Here is a 17,400-nt window from a genome sequence, read left to right on the forward strand (position 1 = left end):
CTGAAAAAAGTTACCTGAGTGGTATCCCTTAGCTAAGCAAGTGTAGGGAGAGTATGTTTCATTGTTCTGCTGTTTGAAAGCCTCAAGATCTTATATGGGAAGTGTTTCTCTGTGACAAAAAGGATTGGGGTGAAGCCGCAGATGCTGGGGCCAGTCCTAGCCCTGCTCTTCTGAGGACAGTTCCTGCTCTGAGAACTGACAGTAGTATGTGGGACCTCAGGGAGCGGGTAACATTTGGGGTATAGGCAGTAATGTATTTACTGGTAAACCGATTCTCCAAAACAAAACAAAAAAACCTAAAAGCTTTTGTTCCTTTCTCACCATGGCTGATCTAAAGCTACCAACGTGACAGAAATGAGTGGGAAGAGACACGTGTGTTCTGGATCTCTTCCGAAACCACAGGCTACAGCACGCCCAATGGTGGAGATCTGTTAGGGTGTGAGGATTTCTATGCTGAATGTTCCATTAGGGAAAAGACTTCCTGGAATGAGAGAACTCTCAGCTTCTCTACTAGGCCCCAGATCTGATTTTCAAAATCAGCATAGCTAGTGTAGCCAGCATCCACCTCTGCTGTGGAGACACAACTGTCAGTCTCCGCATCTCTGAGCACCAGACACAATGCCTCTTCAGCATCCCAGGGAGATTGCACTGCAGCCTGAACCTTTACTGCCTCTCCTCCGTGGAAAACCTGACTAAATGTCCCATTCTCTCCACGTGGGGTAGGCACCAGTGTCAGAGGTGAGAGCACGTTCTGGGAAGGTCCTTGCCCTACTTAGCTGAAAGTCCCCTTCATTGAATTTAATACTGGAGTGGGTCGCCAACCCTGGAAACCCACTGCCACTGAGGCTGAAAATTAAGCTGGGCACTTGGTCCAGGCTTAGCATTTCCTGTAAGAGCCCTGAAGCTAGTTTCTGTTCAGAAGTTGGAGCAATGACTCAGGAGGAGGCCAAATGAACTCCTACCCCTCAAACATGCACAGTGATTTCTGGATGCATTGTGGGGAGTGGGGCCCCAATCTGCCAAAAGATGGGACTTTGTTCCCCAAGAAAAGTGATTACAAGATGCCTAGAAAAGAGAAATATATGTGTCTCTGTTGTTATAGTAGGAGAGTTAACAATCTGGGAAGATATCCAAATACAGGCAAATGAAAACAGTTCACCTAACCCCCATGCAAATTATAAATTTCTTCCCTTACACAAAAAATGATGAGAAATGACAGCAAAAGTGTCTATTTTCTAATTTTTGAACTTTTAAAGTTCTAGTTTGGTCTTTGAATCAGAATAAAGAAAAAGACGTTTATAAAAGCCATTTCCCTCTCTTTCCACACTATGCTCCTTTGACTTGCTCTTCCCGCTGTAGGGTACCTTGAGTCATTCAGAGGAGAATTAATAGCACTGAGCTGGTGATGAAGCTCCTTTTAGGACATGTGGCTTCACAGAGAGAAATACTTCCAGGTAAGTCAGAGAGACCGTTGGATGTCTTGAGCAAATCTTGAAAGAGGTAGGGAAGAAAGCAAAAGTTGTTGGGTGGTGCTCCTAAGAAACACGCTCACATGAAGAGGACCAGCTTCTTGTGGATCTCCAGGTCTCTGACCACAGCACTGAATTCCTCAAAGGATATCTTCCCATCGCCATCCCTGTCCAGGATGATGATGGTCTTGTCGACCAGCTGCTGGAGCTGCCAGTCCTTCAGGTTGTTGCCCACCATCATCTTCAGCACCTGGAAGAGCTCCCCGTTGGAAATGTAGCCGTCTTTATCCATGTCGTAAATGCTGAACGCAAACCTCAGCTTCTGCTCCTCGTCGCTCTTGACGCTGAACTGCGAGGCCCCCCGGATGAACTCCTTGAAGTCCACCTCTCCGTTGCCGTCGGTGTCGAAGACGTCGATCACTCGCCGCACCAACGGGTTGTGGCGCAGCTCCGGCAGGGACATGAACTCGTCCACGCTCAGAGAGCCTGATTTGTCCAAGTCCAGCTTCCTAAAGCTCCTGCCCAGTCTTTTGATTTCATCGTTGTCAAAGTGGGAGCACATCTCAGCCGGGTAACTGGCCTCGTTTCCCATCGTGGACATCTGGCAACGGCCGGAGCTCGCGGGGTCGGAGGAGGGAGCAGGGGTGGTGCCCTCGGGCAGGGCGCGCGCCCGCGCCCGGACGGTTGAGCTGTGGGGTGGGGGTAGAGGGCTCCCGGGGCCCTGGTCAAGCAAAAGGGCAGGGGAGCAGAAGGAGGGGCGGCAGGTCAGTGAGGGAGGGGAGGGCGGGAGGAAGGGGGAAAAGGGAAAGGAAGGGGCGGGGGGCGCTGTCTGGACAGGCGTATAGAGAGGAGAGAGTGGAGCCTGGGGGTGCCCGGGAGAGGCAGAGGTGGACAGCCGGGCTGCCCCTCCTATTTTCCTTCTCTCAAACTCCTTGTACCTTTCCATGATAACCCCGATTTCCCTGGCAATTATTTTATCTACTTATTTCCTTTCTTTTATCTACTTATTTCCCTTTTTTCCCCCTCTGAGAAAGTAAACTCCAAAGGGGAAAGGGTCACATCTGTATTGTTCACTGCAGTATCCCAGCAGCACAGTGCTTCACAGGCAAGATGTGCTTAATAAATATATGCCGAACGACTGAACTGCAGCCAAGGACACTGCAAACTTACTTTACTGGCCTAGTGTAAGGACAAATCGAGGTGACACATCAAGGCATTGATAGAGTGCGGTTTCCACGATTCTCTGGGAGGGGAAGTCAGAGTTGACATCCTTCTGTACCTTTTTCAGGACATAGGATTCAGAGTGTAAGAGACCGTGCCAATACCACGCACAATTTCTTACATGCATCACCTACAGGCACTAACATATTCCTGAGGAGTATAAACAATGCTGAATTCAGGGAGTTTTTCAAGAAGACACAGGTCTCAAGAGCACAGCCTCTGTTACTTTCTTCCCTCCAATCCATCATCATCTCATGCCCAAGTCACATCTTTGTTGTTGGTTCCTCAGGGCAACTCTACAGAATACTTCGGGGGAATGGTTGCAATGTGCCCAAAGAAGCCTTTTGTGTGTGTCGAGAATGACAGTCGCCTCTGGATGATCTCACTTTTCTCCTTTTGTTTCACTAGATTTGTTCTTTCTGTTGGAGGGGAATCTCACGTGCTTCCTCATATTCCTTCTTCCTTTAGGAGCACGTCAGTTACTCCAAATGCATAAGAAACAAATGTGGTTCAAGAGCAAACAGTTCAAAGGGAGATGGGGGAACCTCAGGCCACTAAATCGAACTGAAAGAGGCAAACACTCCTTTGCTTTAAAAAATGTTGGCAAGTTCTGTGTTCTTTAGTTCAGCCAAAAGATCAGTCTAAAGATAAGCATGCTGAAATAAGCAAAACTAAGCCACTGACCGACCACCTTATCATTAGGTCTGGCTATTTTATTTTCCTCTGTAAACAAATGATAATCTATGGATATGTTTTAAAGCTGATGGTGGGTATTACATAGATGAAACCCCTTTTCCCAATTAGACTGTGATATTGGAACATGTTTTATTTTACTTGCTTGCTTTTCAGTTATTCGGAGAAATCAGCAGGGTACGGTTTGGATACAAACCTACTGAATTTGCAGTGTTAAGGATACCACCTTAAATTATATTACAAGATGCCCAAAATCAGTGCTGGTCTCTAAATGCTTTCAACCACTGTAGCATGTGTTCTTTCTAAAGCACAAAGGCCTTTCTGGACTCTCTGGGGAAACACTCAGGCCCTGGAGCTGCAGTTCTGAAAAATCAAAAACCTCTGGGGCAAGGACAGAACTCTATCTTTGGGCATGCAGTGGGGCCCGGAGTCTCTAGAATTGTGTTATTGGCCTCATGTTGTGTCTTTGACTGCAGTGTAGTCCCGCTTCTTAGCTGTAAGTGAAAGACTCTACCTCGAAGCAGCTTAGCACAAAAGATAATTTGTTGGAAGAATCTCACATAATCGAAAGAAGAGCTGAATAATTCAGTCGTAGGAAGGTGGGGATCCCACTGGCTTTAAGGAAAACTTGGAACCAAGACCTCAGGACCAGTTATGTAATTTGCAGTGTCCTTTGTTTGAAAATGATTAAGAACTTCAAGATGGCCACAAGAGAACATTAAACCAAGTACAGGACCTTATGTGAATACATGGGCCACATGCCCATGAAGTTGGCCCTACAAGGAGCTGCGCCCATTGCCCTCTCTGTACCTTTCACATATGCTTCTCTTTCCTTAACTCCCTCTTATAATAAAGCAATTCCTCCACATTACAGAGGACATGACCACTGACAGATTCTAAGTTAAGACTTTGGGGTTTTATCATCAGAAAAGACGGACTTTTCCCTGTTCTAGTTAGATGCCCATAAATCTCAGTAACAGGCTCTGATTGGTCTCACTTGGGTTGTGTTCCCACCCCTGAGCCATCAGACATGGCTTATAACAAATGAAAGCTTCTATTTTAACCTCATGGGTGGAGCTGGGGTGGGGAGTGGGGGCTGGGTAGGAAGAGCAGGTCCCAAAAGAAGCACATGCTCACTTGTCAGAATGGCTGATGCTGAGCAGACGGAACAACAGATGGGCGTTAGACAGGTCCGTTAGTGCTGACTCTGTAGGAGAGAGGAAGCGTTCTCAACTCCCTTCAGTTGTGCCAACTGAATAGGCCACAGAGCTTGCTATTGCTACAGGTCTCCACTAGCTCATTCATTTCTGCCCGGTCCATCTTATTATTTGCTAAAATATCCCTTCACCTCTGTGTAGATAGAATCAGTATCTCACTTGCAGACGCTCTTGCAGAGAGTTTTACAAACTGTGGGTTACAACACGTTAGTGAGTGGTGAAGTTAGTTTAGTGAGTTATAAGCAACATCAAAAAAGTAGAATAGCAGATTACTGAAGAGAAAGTATCATCCGTTAAAGGGAAGTACTGTTACTTCATAAAGTTGCTGTTTCTGTTATACTGACATATAGCTATGTAAAACTAAATATAGTATATATATGATAAAGGCATACCAGCTTATTCTGGATTTGCAATATGACATTTTCTTTCTTGGGTTATAGTAAAAAAGACAGTCTGACATATATTATAGAACACAGTGTTTTGATAGCTTATAGGCTCATGCCATGAGAATAATTCAACAGCAAAAACACCTTCATACTTGTTGATTCTCTGTGAGATCAGTATGTGGGGATAAAGTAGATGGATCTCGAAATAATAATCTATAGCAGTACTGTCCAATTATATATGTAGTTTTAAAATTTTTTAGTAACATTAAGAAGCAAAAAAGTGAATTTTAATAATATAGTTATATTAACCCAATATATCCAAAGTGTTACCATTTCAACACATAATCAATATTATCATTTATGAATGAGTTTTTTTTACATCTCTTTGTACTGTGTGCATTTTATATTTACAGCACATCTCAGTTACAGCTCACAACATTCCCAGTGCTTAGTAACTACATGTGGCCATCATATTGGACAGCACAGATCTAGACAGTTTAATGGAAAAGGAACGGTTTGGAGGCTAAAATATTTAATGGTTGAATTATTATCCCAATTTACTGAATTAATTAGGTATAAAAGAGGTATTATTAGGTATTATTTTTTATAAGGTAGAAAGAATTGAAAATGGGGACAACCCAACATCACATCTGATCTGTTCACTCAGTAGCAGTAAAACCTTGGACAAGTTGCTTGACATTAATTTTCTCATATGAAAAATGGGGCTAATCATATCTATTTAGTACAGTTTTGTGAGTATTAAAGCTAATATTAGTCAATATAATAAGTCATTATTATGATTGCTATTATTACTAATTTTATTGTTACTTAGCCTGCTAGTAGAGATGAAGGCTTAAAGGATGCCAGCCTGCCCTGGACACTTAAGTGTACGTACGGCCATGTAACAACGCTCCTCGTGTATCGGTTACTGTATGCCACACACTGCTCACACACTATACCAGCATTCAAGTTGGCTCCTCCAGTTCAGAACTCTTTGAGGACTGAACGCAGACCTTCCATTACAGGCTTGAGAAATGCAGTAACCAACATCATTGGCCCATCAGGCACTCTTAGGGATTCCTCACAAATCTTGCTCTGTTGCCTAGACATTCTCCTGAGTCATTCCTTTACAGTCATTTAGAAAGGAGCTCCCAGTGTGAAAACTCTTAGTCAGCTGTATTTCCCTATGTGAGTGTGTGGTTAGGAGGCAGCAAAGGGTAAAGGAGAGAGCCTAGCGGGTAAATAGTAGGTTCCAGCCTCAGCTCCTTCCCTCATTAGCTGTGAGCCTTTGAGTGAAGCTGTTACTGTATCAGTCTCAAAGTCCTCGTCTGTGAAATGGTGGTAATACTTATACCTGCGTAACCTACTGATGTGTTGTTATGAGAGTCAGACGAGGTAGTGTATATAGAAATGTCACAGGAATGTTGAATGGTCACACAGACAGTACTGGGAAGATGGTACCACTGCACTAAAATAATTCAGGTGTCCAGGCAGATCCATTCTACTCTGTGCTGTAGAGGATGTAACATTATGCTAAATCTGGAGTTTCAGTCAATGTGAAGTTGAGTTCCCATTGTTCTACATTTCATAAACCGTGTGGTTCAGCATATTATGGGAATCAACGCTATCGTTTCGATTTTCTCTGGCCATTGTTCTTAGTCATTTCCATGGAAAACACTATTTATTACTTTTTCTGTTCATCACTGTGGATTGACGTGGATTGTGGGACATCCACTGAAGTAGGTAAATTAAAAGAGCTGACTGACTGTTTTGGAAGAAACCAGGAGCCTTGATGGCACTTCTATTTCAGCAAGTCATTTTTTTTTTCCCTCAAAAGTTTTCAGACAAAGAACTATGAATTGGTCACATGTAAAAATAACTGACATTAGAAAATGAAACCGACAGAAATGGAAATGATGAGATCTGAGGTTCATATAAAGCTTCATTTTTCAAGCCAGTCAGGTGACCAGGTTCCTCAACAGGGTCACACAGCTGTTCTAGAAGCTATACAGGTGGTCCTTGACATTTGGTTGGAAGCTCTCACCTTTCTGTAGCACTGCCGGTCACCGTTATTTAATAACCATTAAAGTACTGACGTTAGCCACAGTGCAGACTGTGGAATCAGCTTAAGTTTAAACTGTTTCTGAGCATCAGGTTTGTCATTTGCAAAGCAGGAATAATATAGTGGTATCATAGCATTATTGTAGCTATATGTGAGATAACATCTAAAACAAAAAATATTTTTAGAAAGCATCTAAAATAGTGTCAGCACGCAGGTACTGAATATATTTTATACCTTGTCTCTTATTTTCCCTTTCCTAATTTTTTTTTTCTTTTTCTTTTTTTTTTTTTTTTTTTTTTTGAGACGCAATCTTGCTCTGTTGCCTACGCTGGAGTGCAGTAGTGCGATCTTGGCTCACTGCAACCTTCATCTCCCTAATGTTAGTCAATATAGTAAGTCATTATTACATTGCATATAATCATTAAATCATTATTAAACCCCTTTATTGAGGTTTAAGGAATTCTCTTGCCTCAGCCTCCTGAGTAGCTGAGACTATAGGTGCATGCCACCATGCCCGGCTAATTTTTTGAATTTTAGTAGAGATGGTGTTTCACTGTGTCACCCAGACTGGTCGCGAACCCCTGAGCTCAGGCCATCTGTCTGCCTCAGGCTCCCAAAGCGCTGGGATTACAGGCATGAGCCACCATGTCCAGCCCCGTTCCTAATTTTTCATTTGCTTTTTATGAAGCAGAAATTTGACTATGACTGTATAGATGTATTTTACCTTTTTTGGATGTGACAAACCTTATTTCAAATTTAAATTCACATAGCAAATATATATTGAGCATCTCCTATGTGCCAAGCTTTGTCAGGCAATGGGGTTTTCTGCAATGAATAAGGCATAGTCTCCTGAGAAATACAGTTTCGTCATTGAGAAATCTACAGTTTAAGAAGCAGTATGGCTTTAAGCCATACTATACTGACTATTTGGTCAGTATTTTATGTTTACCATGTATATTCAAAAGGATTAGGAATCATATGTTTGTTTTTCTTTTGTAATACTGAGATGGTGCTTTATGAGTTTTGGTGTGTATGGTTTTAAATCAGAGTTTTGCTATTTAACAACTCTGTGACCTTGGCCAAGTTACTTATCTGAATCTTTTCACTCATCTGTAAAATAAGGACAATGATTACTCACAGCATCACTTTCAGGATTAAATGAGATAGATTATAAGAAGTAGGCTCAATGCCTGTCACATAGTAGGTACAGAAATGGTAGAGATTATAATTACTGCTTACTTTAGGTTGCATAAAAAAACTCAAATAAACTGTTTGCATACACACACACAGATATATTCAGCTATTTGTTTGTTTTCTCAACAAATGTTTATTGACCATCTACTATATGAGATGAATACATTACTGACCTACAGTGGATACTTTCCCTGTTGTTCCTGTTCTCCTGGAGCTTACAGTTTTGACAGGAAGGTGGACATTAACCACATTATCATGTCCATAGACATAAAGGGGCACTTGCCTTGAGAAGTACATGGTGCCAGGGAAGTTTGGACAACGGGAAACCTTTACTGGGAAAATGATGATTGATATACACTCTTAAGAAGTAGAAGCTAACTAGAGATTCTTGGAAGGAATTAGTGTTCCAGGTAGAAGAAACTCCATGTGCAAGGAGGACCTGGGGCAGGAGGAACAGAACAAGCAGGAGGAACGGAAAGAACACCAGTGTGACCGGACCAGGGAGGTCCAGGGAGGGGATGGTATTGGATGAAGTGGTAAGATGGTTTGAACATTCCTCACACAATGAAGAAAGGGCAACATTTACTCAATTCTTATTCTACTTCTTCTTCTTCTTTTTTTTTTTTTTTTTTTTTTTTTTGAGACAGAGTCTTGCTCTGTCACCAGGCTGGAGTGCAGTGGCACGATCTCAGCTCACTGCAACCTCTGCCTCCTGGGTTCAAGCAATTCTCCTGCCTCAGCCTCCCGAGTAGCTGGGACTACAGGCATGTGCCACCACACTCAGCTAATTTTTATATTTTAGTAGAGAGGGGGTTTCACCATGTTGGCCAGGATGGTCTCGATCTCTTGACCTCGTGATCCACCCGCCTCAGCTTCCCAAAGTGCTGGGATTACAGGCATGAGCCACCACTCCCGGCCTCAATGATTCTCTATAGGGCATAATTTCTTCAATCATGTTTTAACATGTAAAGCATTGGGGCATTCAGAGATGGTCTTTGCTCGAAAGCTTACTGATCACTGAGTGAACTGAGATATTGAAGAGCTATAATGAATAACACAAGATGGACAAATTAACAAACACGTCATCAGAGAGGTAAGGGAAAAGAACTCTGAGAACTCAGAGAATGAAGAAATTACTTCTTGCTGGTAACAATAGAGGAATACTTCTTTTATTTCATGAAGTATTTGATCCTGAGGGAGACAAAGGGAACAAGTACCATAATCGCAGACGTGGGTGAGAGTGCAGGTGTAGACATTAACAAGTTGCTTATTATGGCTGAAGTACTTGAGCAAGGTAGCAGAAGAGGAGCTAGATGGAACCAGGTGAAGCAGGGTTTTGAATGTTTGGCTGAGACATTTAGTTTCTATCCAGTAGGGAAAGCACAAGTTTTATCAAAAGAACAACTTAATCAGCATTATGTTCTGGAGAGATGAATCTGGCACTGTGGGTAGATTGAACAGGACGAGAGAATCAGTATCTAGGAGAGCAGCTAGGAAACAATGAAAAATACAAATGCTTGTGTAGAAGAGCCTGAGCTGGGATGACAGAGGCATTAGAAGTAAAATGTGGAGTGTATTAATTATTTTGCAAGAGCTGCTATAATGAAGCAGTGCAAAGGGGGTGGCTTAAACAACAGAAATTTATTGTCCCCTAGTTCTGGATGCCAGGAGTCTGAAATCAAGGAGTTGGCAGGACCATGCTCTCTTTGAAACCTATAGGGCAAGCCTCCTTTGCCTCTTCCTAGCTCCTAGTGGTTTGCGATTGTCTTTGGCCTTCCTGACTTGCAGATGGATAAATCCAGTCTCTACCTTCATCATCACATGGTGCTCTCCCTGAGTGTCTCTGTCTTGGTGTGGTAGATGGCTTCTTATAAGGATACCAGTCATATTGGATTCGGGGTTCACTCTTCCTGCAATATGACTGCATCTCAACCAATCACATCTGCAGTCACTCTATTTCCAAATCAGAACACATTCAGAGGTGTTGAGAATTAGGACCTCAGAACCTCAATATCTTTTTTTTTGGCGGGGGGGGGGGGGGCAGGGCACAATTCAACCCATAACACTAGGCTGAAGTCTTATTGGATAGAAGGACAGAAGGAAGGAGCTCAGAGGAGGCCCCAGATGTGTGTGCACTGGCTTTCCTGACCAGCTAGCGCTAAGCTTTCATGTTTCAGGAAGCTACCTATGTTGTGTGAGAAGAGGGACATTTCTAAAAAGGCTCCAGGGCTCTCCCATGACGTTGCTTTCTCATCCAACACATCCTGAAATTCTACCAACTACCACAGCCGCATGGGGAGGAACTGTCCTCAGATACGCTGGAGGAAATGTCTAAAAATCTCTCACATTTTTAGACTTGGTTTATGCCTTTTGTGACAAAGAAAAAAGATGGCTTTTCCAGTATTTTGGAACACCTCACATCAAGAGCCACTAGATGGCAATCTTCACACATTTCCATGCTTCCTCTGCTTTCTTCAAGCCCAAATCCTCAGAGCCCAGAGGCAACTCCTCTCTGCACAGGGAATAGGGGTGAGGGAGGAGTCCCATTTCCTGTGATCCCCCACAGATTTTAGTGCATGGAAGTCTAAAAAAAGTGGAAGACTGTCTCTCACAATAGTCCGAATCAGTTTGAGCACCGTTAATACCTTTTAGTTGCATAGTAAATAGCATTTCATAAATATTCATGATTTTTTGAATTTAACCAGGGGGAAAGCAAGAACTCTTAGCAGTATGTGGTCTTGGGTATAATTGATGCCCAAGCATCTCTGGTATATAAAAGAGGGGACTCTTATTCCAAGAGATCTGTTTACTTGATCATTAGCAAGGGTGAAGGAGACACTTGCTGAAATGAGTTTTACTTCTCTCAGAATCCAAAATTCTATCATTATAGTAGCCAGAGAGCAGCAGCCCTAATCTTGTGATGATATGGAGAAAGGGGAAAATAAGACTAGAGAATTGTAGGTCTGGGGCCTGTTCACACAGGAGCCCAACTTTGAAATACCATTGACTACGTGCAAAGCCCAGGTTACCATTGTTTCTATAAAAATCTGTTTTAAGTGCAGCCTAATTGTTTGTATAAAGCATCTTCACGTTCTCCCACTTAGATGCTGAGCTGGAGGAAAGAAAGTACACAACACTACAAAAATTAGTTAAACCAGCGCTTTGAAATGTAGAAAATTCCAGAACCAAGCATTTCTCATTGTCCAATAAAAAATTGTTTGATTCTGTAATATATAAATAAAAAGTGTTTATGTCGGAGTTATAAGATGCTTGTAATGTTAGGATGCGCCTGCTTTTTTTGGAGATGGGTCCAAGATGGGCTTATGAGGGTGGGTGCACCAACTGTAATTTCTTGTCTCTGCTTATTATTCACCAAATATATATATATATATTTTCTGTGTGCATGGTTCTGTAATTAGGGAAAAATGAGGGAGCATTTGTTAAGCCAGGTGTTCTTCATAAACTATTTCATTAAATATATTTCACCCTCACAGGCAGGTTCCTGGGTTTGGAGGAAGATCTGAAGTTTTAGAAGTTGCACAGCTTGCATAGACACACAGTGGTGGACCTGGGAGTCAAATCTCGGTATGCTGCTTCCAGAGCTGAAATTCTGTATTCTAGACTGCCCTCCATATAAGATAGAAAATGTTTCTGCCTTTAGGAGGTAATAGGGAAGCTACAAGGCTGGGTGCAGGAAAAGTAAAGGCCTATAATTTACTTGTGGGTTCTACCTGTGTCTGCATAACAAGTGGGCCAAAGAAAGCAGTCACCTGTAATTTTAGAATTCCTGGGTAGGGGGCACTATTAAGAGGGCATACAATTCTGTCCTTCCAATATGATTGGGTGCAGCGTCTTTGGAGGGCAAGGCCAAATTGCATTGCTTTTAATTTCATGCCTCCGTGTTTTACTCGGGTTTTGCTTGGAGGGTTCTCCCATTACAGGGGTTACCTCCTGCAGGAAGCCTGCTCTGATTCCTTCTGGCTCTTCCATGAGTGAATTATGGCCTTGTTTGTGTCACTGTTTACCTTGTATCTTCATCTATTGCTGCCCCGTGGAGGTGTGGAATTGGTTTTTTTTTCACAAGTCTGTCTTGAGCTCCTGTGAGCTCTCTGCCTGTGAGCTCTGTATTCATTTCAGCACTGGCTGCACCCAGCATGGGACATGGTATGTGGGAATTCAAAACATGTTTGCTGATGGATGATGGGAGAAAGGAAGACAGAAAAAGAAAAGGAAGGGAAGAAGGAAGGAAGGGGAAGAGAGGGAAGGAGAAAGAGTAGGAAGGGAAGGAATGAAGGAAAGGAAGAAGAAGAAAAGAAAGGAAGCAAAAGAAAGAACAAATCAATTTGTTCTTGTAGCAAGCCAGCTGAAAATGAGCTCTTTCTGAGACTGGCTTCCCTTTCTTCAGGCCCAATTTTATTCCACGTCATAAAAGAACACACGTACAACTTTGTGTTCCTTCACGTTTTCAGAACATACTACCTGGATAGGTTCCACCTGACCTTATGCTTGGCTTAAATATTAAACTTAATTACATAGGCTATGCTAAGGAAAGCACTCAGCTGTCAAGGTGGCTCTTGATATACACGAGTTTTCCATTTAAAGCAATCTACAGTCATTAACTCTCCTTGCCACCCCCCCCCCCCCCGTAACTTTCATCAGGTTGAATAGCAAAGAGTGATTTTTAAATGGAAAAGAGAAGGGGTAGGAATGGGAGAGGGGCAGGAGGGTGTTAAGATGTGGCCTAGCTGTCAGGAGCAGAAAAGACTGCATAAAACTCAGCCTTCCCCTACTGCCCTAGCCTTTCCCTTTGAGTTTTTAATATGAATCAAATATAAACTGGACAGAAAGAACTGACCAGCCTTGAAGCTTCTCAATGTGACTTGTGAAATTCCCTTTGACTTTCAATGTGTAGTGGACTAACCCTTCCTTTTCCTCTTCCAAGAAGTTAACAGAGAGAATGGATCTGCTATGAGAAAACTCCATTTTATTAATATTAAATAGGTAAACACATACTAATATATCAGATGTGCATTTTGGAGGTCCTTGGGAATCAAGTCTGGGTACCCGGTTGGGGATGCGGATCCCAGGATGGGGAACCCAGGCTTGAGGCCAGTCAGTTCACTGTCCTCTGTGCTCTGGGATTCAGATCTTCAGTTAGTTAGGCCAGGAATCCTCTAAACAGTCCTACTTGTGAATCACGGCATCTCTTTGCTGGCCATGGTACATGGTCCTTTATTTTAAGGTAAAGAAACAAGTTTAGCCAAAGGTCACAATTGGTTTGTGGCAGTGTCAGGACAAATATGATGAACACTCTCCATTCAGCACCTACTATGTGTCAGGCACTTTGATATATGTTGTCTCTCTTCTTTGTACCAAGCCAGAAACATAAAATATCTCCATTTTGCAATGTAGGGAAGTCAGAGAGTTTAAGCAATTTGTGTTCATGACATTTTGTGGATGTTTTAATACTGTGGTTATCTTTCCTTTTGCAACTATACCATTCTCCTTAAAAACAAAGCATTTAAGCTTCCATTTTTAAATTACCTCATAATGAGGGTAATAGACATCTTCACTTCATCCCTTCCCTATGGATCCATCTTTTAGTGGGTGAAGGTAAAGGCTGGGGGAGGATAGGAAGGTTCAATAATGGGCTGAAGGTCACTGGGGGCTGGTGGTAAGGAATAGGGTGAGGTAAAAGATAGGGAAATTTCAGATACGGTGCACTGTTTCCTGCTGCGCACTCTCCCTGATAATAATAAAAACACTGGAGAGTTGAATGGTTTCCTTTTGGATTGTTTTGAAATGTATTTCTCCTTTTCCCTACTCCATGCAATCAAGGCCCCTGGGTTCCTAGATTAAGCTTTCACTCTAATGTTTGGTTTCTTGCTTAGTATTTGTTTCCCTCAGTCCTCAATAATAATGGAGGAGACTCCTGGATTCAGTAAGAAAATCTTGTAACAACCAAGCAAGATATGCATTAAACTGAGGCTCAGAGAGGTGAAGTAATTTTCTCAAGGTCATAGAGCTGTTTCCTCCTAGTGATGGGAGAGCCATGGTCTGACTCCCAAGACCAAGGCCATTTAAGTGGACTTGATTGTACTTCTCTCTCCTTCCCAACAAGTGCAAGCCATGGTCTCTCTCCCTGCAGGCTGAACCCCTGTCTGGAGGTGCAGGTGCTTTCAGATGGTCGGGCTGCAGACACTTTTTTGTGGCTGACCCCACCCCGCATTCTTTTGCCACGAGAGACAGTGCAGGACATTCTTCTACCCTTCCAGTTCTACTCTCCACCTTTCTTCATCCTACTTTGTGCCCTGGGAGGTGGACCTCTCTACACCATATCGACAGGTCCCCTCAACCCGAGGTAGAAGATGCAAGGGTGGGAGGAGACCAGCCTCAGGTATTTATTCCCTGGCAGTCTTCTGGGCAGGTCACTGTGGGCTGGATGTACCCCGGGTCAAATGGCCCTGGCTCTTAGAAAGCCCTCTCTCATCTCCCCCTGGGTTCTAGAAATGGCTCTTAATTCTTCCCTTTGAACTTAGATGCGGTAATGGCTCCTTCACTTTCCCTTCCCTGGGAGACTGTAGTATCTTTGTTGGTTTTCTTAAACCATACTTTTGCAAATGGTTTTATAAAAATTCTTTTTGATCATTGGAGTGTTCTATCTACTCCTCACCTGTTTCCTCTTTCTTCCTGACTAGTCCCATTTGGTAAAAAGTGCATTTTTCAAACCATTATTTAAAGGAGCTTGCAAAAAGAGGTTATCATCTGGGTATCTGAGTAATCCCCTGAAGAATTTTAGAGGTTGCTAAGCTGTGGTCTGCTGCCTTGCTTTCCTGGTTTGTGAATAACAGATTTCATAAAACTCTTGTCCTGAAGCTCTTAAATTCACTTGAGGAATTGAAAAAAAAAATACCTTTTTTTTTTTTTTTTTTTGCTGAGTCAAAAGAAAATGAAAGCAATTCACACCCTGCCATATGTTCTCCCCGTGGAGCTGATTGACAACGAGGCCACTGCAGGCAGAGGCCCAGGTGTGCAGGGAGGCCCGTGGGGAAACATCTGAGGTCAATTTAAAATTCCTCTTCGAAAATTGCCAGAGCCTGGTCAGCAGAATTGGACCTGCAATTTCCTAAGTGACTCTGGGGAGCAGATAAAGCCGGGAAATTCAGGAGAAAAAGTGAGTTTATCTTCCAGAGAAACTGCAGCTAGGTAGCTCTGGGGCTGCAAGAGATAGAAGGTGAATAGGTCAAAGTTCTCACATTGGGCCGGGCATTAATGTCCAACTGCCAGAAATGGGGAAAAGAGGTACCTTTCATATTTGATGACTAGGTCACTGTAGAATTTGTTATCTAAATTAGAACTCTTCCTTCAGAGTAAAAGAAAGCGTTTAATTGCTCTTTAGCAACAGACATACACAGGGAATGACACTGGCAAAATGGAAGGTAAGGTAAAAAGTAAACTGAAGAATGGCATCCTCAGGGGTCAGGGGCACCCGCTGGGAGGGGATCTATCCAGAGTATATGCCTGGTTCTGTCGCACTGTGCCGGGTACTTCTTCCCCTGGGCAGGAAGAAGGAGGAGGGCCGTGTGGATGATACAGTCATTTTATTTACTCCACCCAAGAGCCACTGATGAGATGAAGAAGCTAAAGCTGAGCTGGATTAACACACCTGCCAAAGGTAAGTTGGTAGTTGACGTAAGCGTCAAGGATGGCTTGTCTGATTTCAAAGCTAATCCTGGTTGCCCACACTAGCACAGCCTAGTGGTGTATGACATTTGAGGCCAAAGAGATGGCAAGCGAAGCATTAGTAAGTACACTTTCTTCTTCTGACCTTTTCTGGGAGAAAGTTGAGAAGAAAAGAGCAGTCGGAGGCTTAGTGTATTGAGCAATGGGGAATCTAACAGGCAGAGGGTCTTTGTGCAGAGGAGGCCAAGCTCAGTCAATGAACTGAAGATTGGTTTCATTTAATCATGTTTTATCTTTAGGTTCTATGAGGACATTCCTGAAATTCTGTCTTAGGTAGTTCAAAACAAAAATGTCATACAAGAATATGTACTGCTGTTTAAATGTACCCAGGTAAGCATCATTTACAAAATAGCTTCCTATTCCATAGACCAGGATTTACCATACAGCAGACCACCATCCCTGAGGAAGAAGTGCTCTGTGTATGTGGCCTTCCTCTAGCTACACACGCTAATGTTACCAGAACTCTCTTTTATTTCTGTCTCTGATGTTCCAATAAGGACATAACTTCCCTTTGTTCTTCTCATTCCTCGTTCTCTTTCACATGTAGATGACCTGGAATGTGCGCCCAAAGTTGCCTTGAGAAGCACAACTTGATCCTGCTATTAGTCTATGATTCAATGCGTCCAGCTGACTCCATCTAGAATTTCCCAACTGCCTTTCCCTTGAATTTGGCCTGTTAAAAAGTGCAACTGAAAAAACTTTGCTGTATTTTAGATGTATCATCTCAACAGTCTATAGCTTTCACTGATACTTGTTTTTCAAAACATCTTTTTTTTTGTCTACACTTAATTTGGTTTTGTTTGAAATTGCTGATAAATCCATATAGCCCTGTAACATATATGGTGAAATGTCATAATCCTTAAGAACATGGGTAAGTTTGTGCTTATCATATTTAGGAATATGCTCAATATTTGAAAAGCATTATTGAATTTCATTTTTACCACCATCCTATAAAGTATGTATGACTAGCTCCCCAGTTTGTAGAAGCTGAGCCTCAGAATGCTCAAGTACCATGTTCTGTTATCACAGTTGGTAGAGCAGGAATTCATATCTAGAACTGTCTCCAAAGCCCATGTTTCTAACCATTATATTCTGTATAGAATATTGAATATTCATATTTTACGATAATATTAAGGGAAGTCAGAATCACTGTATTAAAGCTGGGAGCACCTTTGCAGATGATAAAATCCAAATACCTCATTGTGCAGATGGCTGGTGGGAGAAGAAGCAGCTTTCAAAGTCTACAGAGAGTAGAAGTTGTTGGTTGCTTATTCAATACCCATTCTTCTGTCGCCTCTTTCCTAAGGGAATCCTGCTTTTATTTAGGTCTTCACACATCTCGATGTGACCCTGTGTTTCAAGGGAGGCTGTGCAATTGCCAATTCCAGGAGATCAGTTATGATTGGCCTAATCCA

At 42.6% G+C, this 17,400-nt stretch overlaps 2 protein-coding genes across 2 annotated transcripts in view; both read right to left on the reverse strand.

The window, feature by feature from the left end:
* The window catches only part of GRIN3A (glutamate ionotropic receptor NMDA type subunit 3A), a 163,271-nt gene that overhangs the window by 17,399 nt on the left and 128,472 nt on the right, over positions 1–17,400 (reverse strand). The window lies entirely within an intron of this gene.
* Positions 738–2,132, reverse strand: PPP3R2 (protein phosphatase 3 regulatory subunit B, beta). Its single transcript, XM_003940104.3, has one exon. It carries the CDS (start codon positions 2,068–2,070, stop codon positions 1,549–1,551), a length of 522 nt encoding a protein of 173 aa, XP_003940153.1. The 5' UTR covers positions 2,071–2,132; the 3' UTR covers positions 738–1,548.

Source organism: Saimiri boliviensis, chromosome 2, assembly GCF_048565385.1.
Source record: "Saimiri boliviensis isolate mSaiBol1 chromosome 2, mSaiBol1.pri, whole genome shotgun sequence".
NCBI classification, from domain to species: domain Eukaryota; kingdom Metazoa; phylum Chordata; class Mammalia; order Primates; family Cebidae; genus Saimiri; species Saimiri boliviensis.

Excerpts from the sequence above, each read along its gene's own strand:
- PPP3R2 (XM_003940104.3), bottom strand. The coding sequence starts at position 2,070 with ATGTCCACGATGGGAAACGAGGCCAGTTACCCGGCTGAGATGTGCTCC.